This window comes from Leptodactylus fuscus, chromosome 7, assembly GCF_031893055.1.
Source record: "Leptodactylus fuscus isolate aLepFus1 chromosome 7, aLepFus1.hap2, whole genome shotgun sequence".
In the NCBI taxonomy this organism is placed as follows: Eukaryota; Metazoa; Chordata; class Amphibia; order Anura; family Leptodactylidae; genus Leptodactylus; species Leptodactylus fuscus.
The window spans coordinates 17,216,488-17,235,357 of record NC_134271.1 but is presented as its reverse complement, the minus strand read 5'-3'; the positions used below and the strand labels follow the sequence as shown (position 1 = coordinate 17,235,357).

The window sequence follows — 18,870 nt, the reverse complement described above, 5'->3', positions numbered from 1 at the left end:
GTATATAGTGCTCTGATTCCGCTGGGAGTATTACTTCTCATCTAGTGTCATGTCTATGAAAAGCATTGCCGGGGGAATACAGAGAGCAATGAACTCGCCTGCTGTCCAGGATTCACACTGTGCGGTTTATTACTTGTCTAAGAGCTGCTAATGCTTTCATACAATAGATGGTGAGATTGGTGGAAGAAGACTCCCCTAGAGGAATCCATCTTTGCCCATAGGCTGTGGTATTAGGGGCCTATATAATACGACACATCCTGCAGTGGCCATTACATGGGACCAGTGTGGCTGACCAATGGAGGTTTCAGCAGCTCTGTCTTGGATATGGAGAAAAAGCGTGCAGCTCCATGGACAGGGGACAGGCTTTTGGATTTGCAAGTATTTACTAAGCACCCACACCCCATAATGTAACCGGAAGTTACAACCAAATCTCAAAGTACGTCATATGTGTAATATGGAATATATCAGTTATATCATCGGCCTGCCATATTATCCATAACGTTCCCTCTCCTGTAGGTGGTTACAGAGGTTTCAGCACCTCCCAGGCCGGACAGCTCCCTCCATACTGACTGTCTGTCATCTGAGCAGCTGCTGCCATTCAGGACCCCATAGAAAGGCTGAATGACAAGGTGCTGAGCGGACATGTCACCACATCAGTATAAGGAAGGGGAATGGAAACAGCCTATTATTATACTAGAAATATTCTGCTATATGTTATCATCACGTTCTATATACCTTCTGTATACAAGGCTATAAGACTCTGTATATACTGTGTATGAGCAGAGGAATAATATTTGGTGCAATAAATAATGTCTTAGGCGGGGTTCACACTAGTGTCGGTGTCCGTAGCTAATGTCCGCGCAAGATTTTAGCATCGGACACTAGCGGCGTCCGTCTACACTTTCCATTATTTTAAATGAGACATCATGTAGTGTCCTTTACTGTCCGTGTCTGTCCTTAAGTGTCCATTTACAACCATGTCCGATTTTTCAAGCGGACAGCTAAACCCTCCATGTATGCTATATACCCCAGTGTGGAGGGTTGGTAGGGTTAATGACTAAGTTAGACCATGTTTTCTCCTTATTTTCGGGTCACCCCCCTCTCCCCCCTTGCATACTAATGAGCCGCTGTTTATGTCACCTTTGACGTTGATCTCTACCATTTTTTTTCCATTTGCTTTTGGGAGAGATTATGACCGTCACCCCCTCCCCCCCATCCCCCTCCTCAGTATAAATACTTGTGTCAGGCTGAGGATGAGGAAGAGATCTCTTGTTATTGTGCAGACTGTGCAGTACACACCAGCCCGGAGCACTGCGCCCCCTGCTGCATCCGCAGAGGCATGTACAACCGCCGAGCCGACAGACCCCGCAGAGTAAAGTCTTTTGACTCCATGAACATAAGTTTTGATGAAAACCAGATAAATAATGAGGTAAGAAAAAATTGCAGCTTGTATATGGGATATTTCTAATGAATTTCATGTTTTAGTATTATTATTATTATTATTATTATTATTATTATTATTATTGCTATTATTGTTGTTGTTATTATTATAATTTATGGTAGAAATATATTATAAGAAATTATACAGATGTAGCAGAGCTGAGTTTGCCATTTGTTCCAGGGGTAAAATGGTGCGATGTAACAGGGTTCAGCTTGTTAGATGTAGCAGAGCTCAATTTGTTAGATGTAACAGGGCTCAGTTACTCATATGTAGCAGAGGTAAATCGGTCCGATGTAGCAGGACTCAGTTTGTCAAATGTAATTGGTCTCGGTTTCTCAGATGTGGCATCATTCAGTTTCTCATATACATAGCATATATGCAGATATATTGTCTGGGTGTTATACCCTTTATAGACTTTATGTCTTTAGTATATATAGTGTATATACAGCGTGTTATACCCCTGTTTACAGCTTATTTAGTATGGTATATATACAGGGTGTTATAGCCCTGTATATAGTTTATCTCTCTAGTATATATTGTGTATATACAGGGTGTTAGACTCCTGTATACAGTTTATCTCTCTAGTATATATAGTGTATATACAGAGTATTATACATCTGGGCAGAGTTTATCTAGTATAGTATATAGAGTGTATATACAGGGTGTTATACCCCTGGGCAGAGTTTATCTATATAGTATATATAGTGTATATACAGATATATTGGCTGGGTGTTATACCCCTGTATACAGTTTATCTCTCTAGTATATATAATGTATATAAAGGGTGTTATACCCCTGGGCAGAGTTTATCTATATAGTATACACAGTGTATATACAGATATATTGACTATAATTATCACAAACACAATACAAACAAATTCTCTAATTCTGAAAACATTATCAGCAACGACAATGTGAACTGCGCCCTGTTATCTGAGGGACACGATTACTATGTCTGTGTAGTCAGAGGTTGGGGCTGATAAGACAAAGGTCTAATATTTCTCCAGTATCACAGCCATGTATTAGTCACGCACAGATTACATTTATGTTGGCTATTATATTGTTATTATCCTGGGTTTATATAGATAAGGATTAATAACCTTCTACAGATATCTCATATACTTCACCATTGTCCAGATCTCTGCCGGTGTCAGTGACTGAGAAGACTCTTCTTTATATTAAGTCACCCTGGAGAGATTCAGTGGACACAACTGTATGCAGTCTAGACAATGCTCTGTGAGCTCAACACACAACTGTATGCAGTCTAGACAATGCTCTGTGAGCTCAACACACAACTGTGTCCAGTCTAGACAACGCTCTGTGAGCTCAACACACAACAGTATCCAATCTAGACAATGCTCTGTGAGCTCAACACACAACTGTATGCAGTCTATACAACGCTCTGTGAGCTCAACACACAACTGTATCCAGTCTAGACAATGCTCTGTGAGCTCAACACACAACTGTGTCCAGTCTAGACAATGCTCTGTGAGCTCAGCACACAACTGTATGCAGTCTAGACAATACTCTGTAAGCGCAACACACAACAGAATCCAATCTAGACAATGCTCTGTGAGCTCAACACACAACTGTATGCAGTCTAGACAACGCTCTGTGAGCTCAACACACAACTGTATCCAGTCTAGACAATGCTCTGTGAGCTCAACACACAACTGTGTCCAGTCTAGACAATGCTCTGTGAGCTCAGCACACAACTGTATGCAGTCTAGACAATACTCTGTAAGCGCAACACACAACAGAATCCAATCTAGACAATGCTCTGTGAGCTCAACACACAAATGTATGCAGTCTAGACAATGCTCCGTGAGCTCAACACACAAATGTATGCAGTCTAGACAATGCTCTGTGAGCTCAACACACAACTGTGTCCAGTCTAGACAATGCTCTGTGAGCTCTACACACAACTGTATACAGTCTAGACAATGCTCTGTGAGCTCAACACACAACTGTGTCCAGTCTAGGTAATGCTCTGTGAGCTCGACAGCCTGAATTGCCACTGCCCTTTATTATATGACATTTGCCTTTTGGTTCAGGCTCAGTCTGGTCCATTATAACTTTCCTTTGGGTTTTTCTGTAACATCTTGTAATAATTGGGGTAAAATCAATCCCAAATTATTATATGATCATATTGTGACCCCATTGGATGCTATTGGGGTGATAGGAGGTCGGACTACAAGACCCAGAAGGCCTTGATATACACGACTACAGACAGTCGCCTGAAGACACGAGACTCAGCACTAGACTGATGTTACATTTGATCCGGTCACGGTTTACACAGCTGAGGATTTAGTGAGATCTTATGTCCAGACGTCTTAAGAAGGGCAGAGGAGGGGAATATATGTCTGATGGGTAAATCTCTGAGCCTGGAGACACGTGAGGAAGGCCACCATAGAGGAGTCCTAAAAACATAGATAAATATAGAGATAGATACATAGATAGATAGATAGATAGATAGATAGATAGGAGATAGATAGATAGATAGATAGATAGATAGGAGAGAGATAGATAGATAGATAGATAGATAGGAGATAGATAGATAGAAAGATAGATAGATAGATAGATAGATAGATAGATAGATAGATAGGAGATAGATAGATAGATAGATAGGAGATAGATAGATAGAAAGATATGAGATAGATAAATGATAGATGGATAGACAGACAGATATGAGATAGATAGATTATTGATAGATATGAGATAGATAGATAGATAGATAGATAGAGAGATAGATAGATAAATAGATAGATAGGAGATAGATAGATGTGACCTTGAGGTCCAAGTACAGATCTTGCATCAAAGACCAAGTATATAAGGATGTCCTTATCTGCACTGATTCCCGTCACAATGATGTACAAGAGCGTGATCGGGGCCTTGAGAAAGGTTCCTGTGCGGACTGATACGTGGGGTACGGCTTTTCCAATAATCGGACATGTGTCTTTGGTGTATATTTCAGTTCAACAAAGCAAATTATATAAAAAGTGAGGACAACAAGGAAAATAATGAGAATGTGGCCGAGAGGAGTCGAGCGTCGGTGATATTTTCCCTGAAAAATGAAGTTGGAGGACTTGTGAAGGCTCTGAAACTCTTTCAGGTACGTGGATTGTTTCTGAAATACAGCAATGTATATAGGTGACCCCCAAGTATTATATAGAGGACCTATACACTTCCCTCAGTTCAATCAACATAAAAAAAAATGGTGACAGTCCCCTTTAAGACCAGGCCAGTGTAGACGATTGCCGAGTTGATGGAATCCGTAATGTATCGCCTTTATCTTCTTCAGGAGAAGCATGTCAACCTCATCCATATTGAATCCCGAAAATCGAAAAGAAGAAATTCTGAGTTTGAAATATTCCTGGACTGCGACAGTAACCGAGAGCAGCTGAATGAGATCTTCCAGCTCCTCAGGCCTCATGTCAATCTGATCACCATGAATCCGCCGGAAAATTTTAGCGTGGAGGAGGACGGTAAGAGCGTGGCGATAAGAAGATATTCTTTATTACCCCTTTAATTCTAAATTTACCAAAATTTTAATATTCCATGATCCCACTTTTTTTAACGGAGCACTCCAGGCCAAACTGTGTACAAGGCCTGAGGGGGAGGAGCATGGAGTAACTGCCTGTGTCATGCTCCAACCTCTAAAACTAGACCAGGTGGGCAGAAGATGGGTCATAAGTTATTTTATTGGCGCATGTTGTGATAGATATGGACTCTTTCCACTTTTTTATACCACGTCATAGGCTTATTTTTGGTTTGGTGCATTTTAAACCACCCTCTTAATCTTTAAACCATGCCCATTTACCAATAAACCACCCCCTTAATCTTTAGGCCATGCCCATTTACCAATAAACCACTCCCTTAATCTTTAGGCCATACCCATTTACCAATAAACCACCCCCTTAATCTTTAGGCCGTGCCCATTTACCAATAAACCACACCTTTATTCTTTAAGCCACACCCATTTTCTAGAAAAAAAATTTGGGTTCCATAAACTGGGAGGAACTTATTAAGGATATTTTTTTATAACAGATATGGAAAGCGTTCCTTGGTTTCCCACAAAAATTTCCGAACTGGATAAATGTGCGAACAGAGTGCTGATGTACGGCTCGGATCTGGACGCCGATCACCCTGTAAGTAAAAACCTCGACACAATGCTCGTATTGTATACTTTGGCATTATTATTAGGAATTTTTTTAAAAAAATGTTTTTGTTTATTTAGGGTTTCAAGGACAACGTGTATCGCAAGAGAAGGAAGTACTTTGCCGATGTGGCCATGAACTACAGATAGTACGTATACAGTCATCTCATTGTGTAGTAAAGGGGAACACTGCCTAAATCATGAATATCAATAACAAAAATTTACCCGTGTGGGTCAATTCTGCCCTGTAGTGACATGGTACTATTTGACTCCAAATATCTGGTACACAACTGTGTTGTTTAATCAAAAAAATATTATGTATTCTGTGTCTAGTTTCCATAATGATAATGAAACGACTCTGCTCATGATGTCACAGTCTATACAGTAAAGCAGACGAATAAGCTGCAGAATAGAGATAATATTGGGCTATGGCGTCTGCTCCAGTAGCCAGTGTAGAAACCAGAATGTATCGGAAGCAATAGCCCAATATTATCTCTTTTCTGCAGATTCGCCTTCTTTCCTGTATAGACTGTGACATCATTAGCAGAGTCATTTCATTATCATTATTGAAACTAGATACAGAATACAAACCATATCTTAACCATGACACTTAAAGGAGTTGTCCAGATTGTTAAACTTTCATTAATTCATCTGGTGTTTTCTTGATGATGGACCCAGGGATTTTAGCGTGGTTCTGAGCCCCGGTCATGTGACTTTCAGCTGCCATAAAGCACAGCCCTGACTGCTGCACTGTCCATACAGACAAGACAGATTTACACATCTCCAGTATGAGCTATATTAGATGATAATACTATAATTTGCAGGGCTGTATATGGATCCAGCTCCTATTATAGTACCTTTTATAGTAACTGTCGCTCACTTTTCCTCAGTGGGGATCCCATACCTCGCATTGAGTTTACTGAAGAGGAGGTGAAGACCTGGGGCACGGTTTTTCGAGAGCTGAATAAATTATACCCAACCCACGCCTGCCGAGAATATCTGAAGAACCTTCCTCTACTGACCAAACACTGCGGATGTCGGGAAGACAATATCCCCCAGCTAGAAGATGTATCGCGGTTTCTTAAAGGTAAATTGTATGGGATTGCATAGGGGTTGTGCCTGGTAATGCGACTGAGCGCCAACTTGAAGAGGACTTAGCTGCAAACAGACCATGTGACCGATGGACAATCAATATTTTAGCCCCAGAAAACTCCTTTAAATTTGGAGGTGCAATTTTAAGTTTTTGCTCAGATAAGAGATAAAGTAAGGCTTGGTTCACATTTGCGCTGGGCTCTCCTTTATTTGGGCCCACCAAGGGACCTGAACAACAGAGAGCCAGACTGCTAAAACAGTTTTCACACGTGGACCCCATTGACGATAACGGGGTCCACCAGGTCTCCATTGGGTGTTGTGCAGGACCTTTCTCTCTGCCGATTTTTGTCGGTTTCTTTGGTGGAGTCTCCAATGGCGCAGATGTGAACTTAGCCTAAGCTCTGTGGAAATGATATATAGCATAAGTGATATAAACCGTGTGATTCTTAGTATTATACTCCTCCCTAGTGTACAGTAGGTGTAACAAGTTGAGCTAAGTTTTGGCTCATTTTTTAAGTAGAAGTAGCTCATGGTATTAAACAATAGTGTTGACTTTGCATTTTGGCTTTGCAGTGTAGCCTATGACAGAACATTGAACATTGAACATTGAACTGCTGATGTTTGCCAAGGTCATCTGCAGCTAGTATCAACCTAGGGCTGAACAGGATCTAGGTGTCCAGGGCCTAAGAGCCATATGCAGTGCTCCATAGTAAATTATTAGGGCATCAGGTCAATAATTGAGCGTGTATATGAATATATATAATATATATATAATTTTTTATTTTATTTCTTGCAGAGCGCACAGGATTTACAATCCGCCCTGTTGCTGGCTATTTGTCTCCTAGAGACTTCTTGGCTGGCTTGGCATTTCGGGTTTTCCATTGCACCCAATACGTGAGGCACAGTTCGGACCCCCTGTACACCCCTGAACCGTAAGTAAAGCAAATGAGAGCTTAAAACACAATTAAAACACAAAATATGTAAAAAAAAATAAAATTGTGGTTCACAAGTTCTGTATCTGATGGAAATACTACAGCTAAATTATATATAGGGACTGTTTGTTTCAGAAACAGCGCCACATCTGTCCAAAGCTCATTTATGGTATTGCAGGTGAACTGAACACTGCAATACCAGACATAGCCAGAAGACAAGGGTGGCGCTGTTTCCTGGTAATTCCTTGGTGACAGATGTAGTTCACCATCATGTGCTTTCTCACGTTGTAGTTATCATTATGTTTAATAAACCAACACATTTATACCCTTGATGTTTTTAGTGACACCTGCCATGAGCTCCTCGGACATGTTCCTCTTCTGGCTGAGCCCAGTTTTGCGCAGTTTTCCCAGGAGATTGGTCTGGCATCTCTAGGGGCGTCTGACGAAGCTGTTCAGAAACTGGCTACAGTACGTAAAGATCTATAGTACTGTCCTAGGGAGACATCACTAGTGCATGTAATAATAGTGATCAGGAATATTACACAGATCTAGTGATTGTGATGTAATATAAAGTCATGTTTGTTTAATTATTAAAAACTTGGGATGATTATATATATTATGTAACATTTGTGGGTTCAGGATTTTGGTGGCCTATCCCACAAAATGGGACAACAGACTTAGTGCGCATTATGCATAGTCACACCTCTAACCATGCCTAGTTCTATCTACCAATTCCACCCAATCTCTTTGTGCCCATCTTGTGTTTCTTTAGTTCACTTCACACAGTATAATGTCCCCTTAGTTCCCCCATTCCGTATAATGACCCATTAGTGCCCTCGCACAGTATAATAGCAATGTCACCTTAGTACCCACCCACACTATAATGCCCCTTAGTTCTTCCGACATAGTATAATGCCCTCTTAGTGCCCTTACACAGTAAAATGCCCCCTTAGTTCCCCCCACAGTATAATGTCCCCTGAATTCCTCCAGTACTTATGTAGCGCCATCATATTCCGCAGCACTTTTACAGATGCCGTCAATCACTGTCCCACATAGGGCTCACAATCTACTTTTCCCATCAGTATGTCTTTGGAATGTAGGAGGAAACCGGAATACCACACGGAAACCCGTGCAAACAGGGAGAACACACAAACTCCTTGCAGGTGTTGTCTTTGGTCAGATTTGAACCCAGGACTCCAGCGCTGCAAGGCTGTAGTGCTAACCACTGAGCCACTGTCCTGCCCCTAGTATAATATCCTCTTAGTTTCATCAAATTAGTATAATGTCCCCTTAGTTCCCTCCCACAGTATAATATCCCTTAGTTCCTCCCACACAGTATAACGTCCCCTTAGTTCCTCCCACACAGTATAATATCCCCTTAGTACCTCCCACACAGTATAATGTCCCCTTAGTTCCTCCCACACAGTATAATGTCCCCTTAGATCCTCCCACACAGTATAATGTCCCCTTAGTTCCTCCCACACAGTATAAGTCCCCTTAGTTCCTCCCACACAGTATAACGTCCCCTTAGTTCCTCCCACACAGTATAATGTCCCCTTAGTTCCTCCCACGCAGTATAACGTCCCCTTAGTTCCTCCCACGCAGTATAACGTCCCCTTAGTTCCTCCCACGCAGTATAACGTCCCCTTAGTTCCTCCCACACAGTATAACGTCCCCTTAGTTCCTCCCACACAGTATAACGTCCCCTTAGTTCCTCCGACACAGTATAACGTCCCCTTAGTTCCTCCCACACAGTATAACGTCCCCTTAGTTCCTCCCACACAGTATAACGTCCCCTTAGTTCCTCCCACACAGTATAACGTCCCCTTAGTTCCTCCCACACAGTATAACGTCCCCTTAGTTCCTCCCACACAGTATAACGTCCCCTTAGTTCCTCCCACACAGTATAATGTCCCCTTAGTTCCTCCCACACAGTATAATGTCCCCTTAGTTCCTCCCACACAGTATAACGTCCCCTTAGTTCCTCCCACACAGTATAACGTCCCCTTAGTTCCTCCCACACAGTATAACGTCCCCTTAGTTCCTCCCACACAGTATAACGTCCCCTTAGTTCCTCCCACACAGTATAATGTCCCCTTAGTTCCTCCCACACAGTATAACGTCCCCTTAGTTCCTCCCACACAGTATAATGTCCCATTAGTTCCTCCCACACAGTATAACGTCCCCTTAGTTCCTCCCACACAGTATAACGTCCCCTTAGTTCCTCCCACACAGTATAACGTCCCCTTAGTTCCTCCCACACAGTAAAACGTCCCCTTAGTTCCTCCCACACAGTATAATGTCCCCTTAGTTCCTCCCACACAGTATAACGTCCCCTTAGTTCCTCCCACACAGTATAACGTCCCCTTAGTTCCTCCCACACAGTATAACGTCCCCTTAGTTCCTCCCACACAGTATAATGTCCCCTTAGTTCCTCCCACACAGTATAACGTCCCCTTAGTTCCTCCCACACAGTATAATGTCCCATTAGTTCCTCCCACACAGTATAACGTCCCCTTAGTTCCTCCCACACAGTATAACGTCCCCTTAGTTCCTCCCACACAGTATAACGTCCCCTTAGCTCCTCCCACGCAGTATAATGCCCTCTACGTGACTTCATACAGTATAATGCTTCTTAGTTCCCCGTTTTGTAACATGGCAATAAATAACATACATCCAGCGCCCCTCAGACTTTGTATGCTGTATATCAGCTTTCGTTCATGTTGTTATTTAGCATTTTTTATCTACATTTTTTCAGTGCTACTTTTTCACAGTGGAATTCGGTTTGTGCAAGCAAGATGGAAAATTAAAAGTGTACGGGGCCGGTCTGCTCTCATCCATCAGTGAGCTGAAAGTAAGTGCCTATTATGGAGGCTGACAGTGTTTATTCAGATGCAGCCATATGATAGGACATGTAGGATATTTGTGTCTGTATATAATTCTAGAATAATATGCAATAATTACTATATAATGTACTCCAATAATTATCACCTTAAAGTCTTCCGTTACCAACTCCAACTTTGTATCCCTCTTTAGACGCCATCCCACTAATTCTGGCATAGTTGGAATTTTCTCTCTAGCCCCCGCCATTCCTGAGTAATCAGCACTGTTAGTTTCAGCACAATTATACTTTCTACTGTCAAATGGGCGGTCCTTGTCTTTTTTTTTGCTTCAGCTGAGGACCACCCACCTGACAGTAGAGAGCATAATGTGTAGAAATTAACAGCATTGACTTCTAAGGAACAATTGGGACAAGAACCCAAAATTAGTTGATAATGTCCATGGGTAGATGAACACCAGATACAATAATGATTTCTGTTTCTGACCCTTCTTTTATAGCACTCACTGTCAGGGAATGCCAAAGTAAAGCCTTTCGACCCTATGGTGACCTCTACTCAGGAGTGCATCATCACCACCTTCCAGGACATCTACTTTTACTCCGAAAGTTTTGAAGAAGCCAAAGAAAAAATGAGGTAAGCTCCGAGACAAGGTACATAGGTACAGCAGAGAATGTGTTTATTCCAGTACCTTCCGCAGGGGACTGTGCGAGAATAATAATATCCATGTTATTTTCCACCAATAGGGAGTTTGCAAAGACCATCAAGCGACCCTTTGGACTGAAATACAATGCCTACACCCAAAGCGTGCAGATCCTTAAAGACACCCAGAGCATCACCAGTTTGGTGAATGACTTGCGCCACGAACTAGACATTGTCAACGACGCCCTCAATAAGATGAACAAGCAGCTCGGCGTTTGATTGGGTAATCCTGGAAACTGGAGGTCGAGGCCTGACCATCCGCACGACCTGATAGATCTGTGTATGAAATTCTGTCCTAGCACTTGAATGTCAGAGATTTATTTTTGTAAATGAATGCTATAGTAGAATTATCTGTAGTGATCGTCTCCTCCACCCCGAGAAGCGCGTGACATCATCTAATATCATAGATTTTTAGGATTGAAGCGATAGGTCTATATATAATCCAATGAGTATCTCTTCCTAGATAGGTGTCGGTCTTCTGCTATATTGTACAGATATAGAATGCAACAAAGTGTCTTTTACCTGTGTCGATGTGTATCATCTTAAAGCACAACCCCACTTTTAATTTATAGGGTCCCTAAAGCTCAGAATGGGCACCACTCATCACTGAGAAATCTGTCCACCATTCTGCAAGGAAGCGAGCTCCCCCTAGTGGAGCCTGCAGTAATTGATATGAGAATCCATCCCACCATGGCGTCTGGTGACGCTAACCCATCTATCTGTGGGGCTGGATCTGTTGACACAGTCCCTTTAAGTTGGGATCTCCACTACTTGGCAGAATGAAAGGGCAGGCGGCGCTCTTTCCACATTTAGCTCAGAGATTTCCATATATCCAAACTGTGATGAGTTTGATTTACTTAAATAGAACCATGATGCACAGATGTCCTTTAATAAAAGGAAAGATATACTTTAATTCTCTGTAAAACTAGAAAAAAAATCATTTGCAATACCAAGCCTGACCACATGGTGTGCTGTTTAGAGGAAGTATGTCTTTGGGATATATTGAGCATAAAGCACTAGCAATCAGGCAAGGAGTGTACAATGCTCTAGAGCACCACCTAGAGAGAAAAATTATATTACCTGAAATGCGTTTTCTGAATACTTTACATTGAGCTGAGTAGCCTGCAGAGCTGAAATCTCAAAACAGAGGTCAGAGGGACAGTCTTAGAGTGTACAGTACAAGATATTCTTTCCACTTACTATAGACTGTGTGTGATCTGCAGATTATGTGACACAGACGACACCTAATCCCGCTAATCTGTTGAGCATGTTAAATGACAAAGACCCTGCAACGTGCAACGTCTTACATTAAGCCGATTACCGGTCACGCTCATGAGATGACTCACGTATCTGGTGTTATAATCCCGTATTGTATCCATTGTGCTTATTATATTGTCTATATTAATAAAATCCTAATTCTCGTGGCAGGGGCGCCATTGAGGCGCTATCAATGGTCCCATAAGTAGAGAGGGGCCCAAGTATAGTCATACAAGTGGGAAGTGAGGACAGCCAGAATGGAGGGTTGGATAGAGAGTTGGGGGACGTCTTGAAGTCCTGGCAGGAACAGCAGGGGGCGCCATTTTTAACTCCTAGCTTTTTGACTTTCCAGATGACAAAAAGTTCCGTCTATTTCTTTTCTTCATCCTATCCTGAATAAAAGCGATTACATTGATAATTCACACGGTGCCTACATACTGAATAAGATTTTCACGGTCCATTTTCTTACTGTGTATATTTTTGTCACGTTATGTTTATTTAGCGATGTTACAGCAATAAAATCGATCTATATAAACCCAAAACTTGGCTTATTGTATTCTTTTATGGTCTTTAACCACGTGGTAACCGGCCGCTTTCCTAGTATACCATGCAGAGCTGACATCGGTACTTACGTTGGGACTATGCTATATGATGTAACATATAATAATGGTTATCCATATGTATATCTGGATACAGACTGTAAATGCTCCTAAATCACCGGCTACACATGAAGACTAAAAAATACAATACAATTGTATGCAGAAGATGGAAATTTGTCAGACCGAGTCCAGTCGTGAGCGCCGGCGAACGTTTTAGGCTCTCCACAGCGAAACCATTTATTTATTTTTTTTAAATCGGACACAAAGTCCTGCATGTCCGACTCTGTGTCTGGTTAAAAAAAAAACTGTTTCGCCGCGGAGCGCACAAAAGGCTCACACTTTTCAAACCCATTCAAATGAATGGGCTTGAAAAATTGCTGCAGTTTCCGTCTCCTGCCCAGTTTTGGGCAGGAAACGGAAACCTGTAGAACGGAGGCCGGGACGCAGATGTGAACGAGCCCTTAGCCTCACCACAATGTATATCTGATATCAGGCTATCCCTCTCTCACCACAGGGTATATAACCTGAGGTAATACTGCAGTATATATGATATATCAGCCATGTGTGAGGTAAATACATGAGGGGACTCTGTGACTGTATATATCCTGAGGTAATACCAGTGGCGGATCCAGGCTTTGTGGGGCCCTGGGCAATTGACTTTTGCGGGGCCCTAGTTACCAGGGGGTCTGGTAACTGTATTATATACCCCACTGTATTATATACTCCTCAGTACCCCCCCCCCCACTGTATTATATACTCCTCAGTACCCCTTTACTGTATTATATGCACCTCAGTACCCCCCACTGTATTATATACTCCTCAGTACGGTACCCCCCCACACACACACTGTATTATATGCACCTCAGTACCCCCCACTGTATTATATACGCCTCAGTACCCCCTCACTGTATTATATACTCCTCAATACCCCTTTACTGTATTATATACTCCTCAGTACCCCCCACTGTATTATATACTCCTCAGTACCCCCCACTGTATTATATACTCCAGTCCTCAGTACAACAAACACATCATACTGTCCTACACGGACTTACCCATGTGAAGAGCCACAGGCCACAGCCGAGCGTCCTCCTCCTTCAGACTGCACTGCAGGACTGGAGCGATGACGTCTTTGCGCCTGCGTCGGCCTGGCTACACTGACAGCTTTCAGTTCTATGTCTGTGCATAGAACTGGAAGCACAGCAGCGATCCGCTCACTGTCAGGGAATCGAATCGGATTCCCTGTTATTTAGTGAGCGATCCACACAGTGGCGTAACTAGGAATGGCGGGGCCCCGTGGCAAACTTTTGACATGGGGCCCCCCCGACACCGAAGATCTCGACCGAGTCCCTCCTACACATTCCTGTGCGCTCTATTATGTCCCATAGTGGCCCCTGCACACAGTATTACGCCCCATAGTGGCCCCTCCACACAGTATTATGCCCCATAGTGGCCCCTGCACACCGTATTATACCCAATAGTGGCCCCTGCACACAGTATTATGCCCCATAGTGGCCCCTGCACACCGTATTATACCCAATAGTGGCCCCTGCACACAGTATTATCCCCCATAGTGACCCCTACAGGACTAAATACTGTCACGTCACCCGCTGACCGCTATACCAGGACAATTGTGGATAAAAAAATCTGGTCATGTGCATTACAATTTAGTAACTCCATGTGCCTCATATTAATAGCAGTTAACCCCATCATGTCCCTCACATTAACCCCTGTGTGCCTCACCATAAGAGTTACTGATATGTGAGAGACATGGAGGTAATAATAAAGTATCTTCATTACTATGTCTCACATATCAGTAACTCTTATGGTGAGGCACACAGGGGTTAATGTGAGGGACATGATGGGGTTAACTGCTATTAATATGAGGCACATGGAGTTACTAAAACAAAAGTAATCACCCCAAATGCCTGATATTAATAAGTATAGTAACCCCAGAATGTACCTGTGTACCTGCTTGGTCGTGACTAGAGTGGAGTTGCTCCTGGTAGGTATGATGTCAAAGGAAGGGGCGTGGCCTCTCAGAGGAGGGCGGAGTTTCAGCCATCACTGCTCTGTGCTGTGTAGAGGAAGCCGGAGCAGAGCACATGGAGCAGGAGAACAGAAAGCAGAGGGGATTGTAGCGTGGTAATGGAGGATGGAAAGGGAGAGACAGGTTTGTTTTACATGAGACGGCATGTTGGATGAGGCTGAGGGGAGTGAGTGATGTAGTTACATGGGACTGCACATTCAATGAGGCTGAGGGAAGGATTGATGTAGTTACATGGGGCTGCATGTTGGATGAGGCTGAGGGGGAAGAGAGTGATGTAGTTACATGGGACTGCACGTTGGATGAGGCTGAGGGAAGGAGTGATGTAGTTACATGGGACTGTACGTTGGATGAGGCTGAGGGGGGAGTGAGTTAGTTACATGGAGCTGCACGTTGGGTAAGGCTGGGGGGGTGAGTTATGTAGTTACACGGGACTGCATGTTGGATAAGGCTGAAAAGAGAGTGATGTTTTATATGGGACTGTATCCCGGAGGGTCTGGGGGATTGGATTGATGTTTAGGGTGGTATAGGAGTCGTTGGCGTGGAGGGAGACAGGGTTCTTTGGGTGTTTCTGGCATTTAAGGGGGAGCAGGAGATCTTTGGGGGTACTACTACATCTAAGGGGAGGGCAGTGGCGTGCACAGTATTACATGCCCAGCAGTGTCCCCCCCCCCACACACACAGTATTTCATGCCCAGCAGTGTGTCCCCCCACAATATTATATGCCCAGCAGTGTGTCCCCCCACAGTATAGCAAGCCCAGCAGTGCTCCCCCATACAGTATAACATGCCCATGCTGCGACCTGTGTCCTTGTTTGGAGGTCCCTGGGGTGCGTTTACTATATGGAGGTCTTCCCATAGATAGTTAATATTTTTGAACTATGATAATTCTATGTTGTATTTGCACTCTAAAAATTATGGATATTGTATATATCCTTATATGTATGCAATGAGAGTGTCATTTACTTACTAATATATAGTATTATCTCAATTGGGCCTCCATTTTTTGTATGGTTGTACCACCTCATTATCTCTTTTCTTATATATATTTTAACATGTATTTAAATAAAGTCTGATATATTTTTGTTAAACATTTTTTGTGGCATTGCGCTTTTTTAGCATAGTGTTTCAAGATAGAAAGAAGGTAGTATGACTATAGCCTGATATAAATGGTGTCTCTTTGTATTAATATTCCCCCAATATCCCCTGATACCCCCATGATATAACCAATCCCCCCAATGTGCTCTAAGACCATCAATGTCACCTGCTGCCACCATGTTTTTATACCCTCCTGTAATGTAACCTGATTCCCCCAATAATATAATCCCCCACAATGTCCCCTTATTATAACCCCCCCCCCCGATGTGTGAATATTATACTCACCTCCGCCATCCCGCGGTGACGCTGCTTCTTCCAGATTGTGAGCCACATACAAGGTACCGGGAGTTCTGAGAGGACATGAGTGACCTGACACGGGGGACACAAGGCAGTGATTATTCCACCACCTGCACCAGGACACGTAACTTGTCTGTTTTCCTTGCACCTTGTAGACCGCAGGGTACTTTTAACCTATATATCAGAGTGGTAGGGCAGGAGGCCTATGGCTTCCTGCTCTACCTTAGGCTCAGAATCACATCGGTGGAACCTTTTATCACTGTCTTTGCAAACCTGCCAAATATTTAACAAGTAGATCAACAGAACTGGGGAGAAGCGGCTTCATCCCACCCCTACAGGTGACTCTATAGGCCGTTTTTGGCGGTGTCAGGATCACCACTTCCACCCAGGGATCTCCAAATAAGTGCACTGTCTCTGCTGTCTTTGCCTCTGGTCTTCAACCCACGGCCTACAAGCTGGTCTCTTACGTTACAAGGACAAACCCAGGTTTGTCCTCCAGGTTCCAGGCCAACTCAGTCTCTTGATAAGATGACGTCTTCCATGTTGTTGAGGGTTCACAACTGGATCTGTGCTGTTCCCATCCCAACTAGCAACATGGACTCTTTTCCATTTTTCTGTCTGCAACATTGTCTAGCCTCTCCAATGGTAGTTCTGTGGCTCAGCCCCATTGTCTATGTACTGGACCCTACTCGGTTCACAGGTGCCATACTGAAGACCCTGCCTCTGTCCTACGGAGACATCTTGGGGCTTTCTGGATCTATGGAACCAGCTACCCCCAATGGCCAGGGGCGAGACTTCTGCACTACAAATACAGGAGGAAAGTACTGAAGTACATTTACACTCATAAATAATGATTTTGGAAGGAGGCAAATACTTTTTTTTATAATGGTTACATTGGACGTGACTAGAAAGAAATAATAATAATTGTGGCTCCTGCTGGGTTGTCGATATAATTGGGTGATGGTTCTGCTGCGGATTGTGTCCTCTGGGAGGTAGAACGCTCAGCATGTACTGGGAGATGGTAATAATTGACCTCCCGGGTCTGAAGCCTCCATGATATGTACAGTATGTGTATATATATATATATATATATATATATATATATATATATATATATATATGTGTGTGTGTAACAAAGAATGGACTGAATGAGACACGTGCGGCACCGCAGCATCACACAAACCCCTGACAGATGCACTACATGAAGGTTATATGAAAGTCTGCCGTAAGCCGTCAGCATAGAATCGGTGCAGAATATGGATAATAACATTCCTAGGGGTTTGACAGATGTAGCAGTGCTGACTACTGAGTCCCCGCTGTGTGAGGCTAGGGATAATGCATGCTCAAAATACTCTGACTATAGATAATATTAGATCAGGAGTATATGGAGCCCAAGACAAGACTAAGAAGCATCCAAAGACCAGGCTAAACAGAGCCCTAGGTCAGAACTAGATACAGCCCAAGACAGGACTAGACACAATACAGGACAAGGCCAGACACAGCCCAAGGATAGGTCTAGACATGGCCCAAAAGCAGGCTACACCAGGCCAATACAGGATTCATTCACTTCCATGGGAGTTCCCAGAACAGCAGAGCCAGTATGCATGCTGGGAGTTGTAGTTTTGCAACAGCTGGAGAGCCGTACGTTCCCTACCACTGGTCTAGACACAGCCCAAGACCAGGCTACACACAGCCCAATACAGGACTAGATACAGCCCAAGGACAGGAATAGACACAATCCAGGACAAGGCCAGATACAATCCAGGACAAGGCCAGACACAACCCAAGACCAGGACTGAACACAATCCAAGACAGGCGAGGACTTCAGCGAAGACTAGGACCAGATCAGGACAACCAAGAACTTCCATCATATTAAACCTCAAAGAGAACACAAAACAAAACAGCACCGAGCAAAAACCGATGATAGTGTAGTAATTTTTAAAATATGGTTGGTACAAAAAAAAAGTATAAAAAGTAATAATATCTATTTAGACCCAATGGCCTCTCACCTGTTCAGGTTGTGAAACTGACGTGCACAACCACGTGTAAGGGAACATTCACATAGAGTAACGCCGAGCGTGTATCACAGCCGTACACGCCAGCGCTACGGCAGGCTGCCGAACACTTCCCTTTAACTTCAATGGGAGCGCTCGTAATGGGTTCAGTCTGTAAAGAAGGAATAAATAATTGAGTTATAAGCTGCTAAAATGTGTATACATTTTTTTGGGACACCCTGTATATGCGCGCGCATATAAATGGGACACCCTGTATATGTGCGCGCATATAAATGGGACACCCTGTATATGCGCGCGCATATATATGCGAGACCCTGTATATGTGCAAGTATGTATATGGGACACCCGCGCCCATGTGCGCGCACGTTTTTTTTTGGACACCCTGTATTTGCGAGCGC

General features: G+C 43.3%; 1 protein-coding gene across 1 annotated transcript; it reads left to right on the top strand.

Annotated features, from left to right (window-relative positions):
- Nucleotides 1-1,271: 1,271 nt before the first annotated feature.
- On the top strand, nt 1,272-12,944 carry TPH1 (tryptophan hydroxylase 1). Its single transcript, XM_075281200.1, has 11 exons — nt 1,272-1,429; nt 4,416-4,553; nt 4,743-4,926; nt 5,489-5,589; nt 5,679-5,746; nt 6,488-6,684; nt 7,486-7,621; nt 7,963-8,089; nt 10,380-10,475; nt 10,961-11,094; nt 11,205-12,944. Exons 1-11 carry the CDS (start codon nt 1,340-1,342, stop codon nt 11,377-11,379), a joined length of 1,446 nt encoding a protein of 481 aa, XP_075137301.1. The 5' UTR covers nt 1,272-1,339; the 3' UTR covers nt 11,380-12,944.
- The last annotated feature ends 5,926 nt before the right edge of the window (nt 12,945-18,870 follow it).

Coding starts and splice junctions, on each gene's coding strand:
- TPH1 (XM_075281200.1), top strand. CDS start 1,340: ATGTACAACCGCCGAGCCGACAGACCCCGCAGAGTAAAGTCTTTTGAC. Junction 7,622..7,962: donor CCCCTGTACACCCCTGAACC/GTAAGTAAAGCA, acceptor TGATGTTTTTAG/TGACACCTGCCATGAGCTCC. Junction 10,476..10,960: donor CATCCATCAGTGAGCTGAAA/GTAAGTGCCTAT, acceptor CTTCTTTTATAG/CACTCACTGTCAGGGAATGC.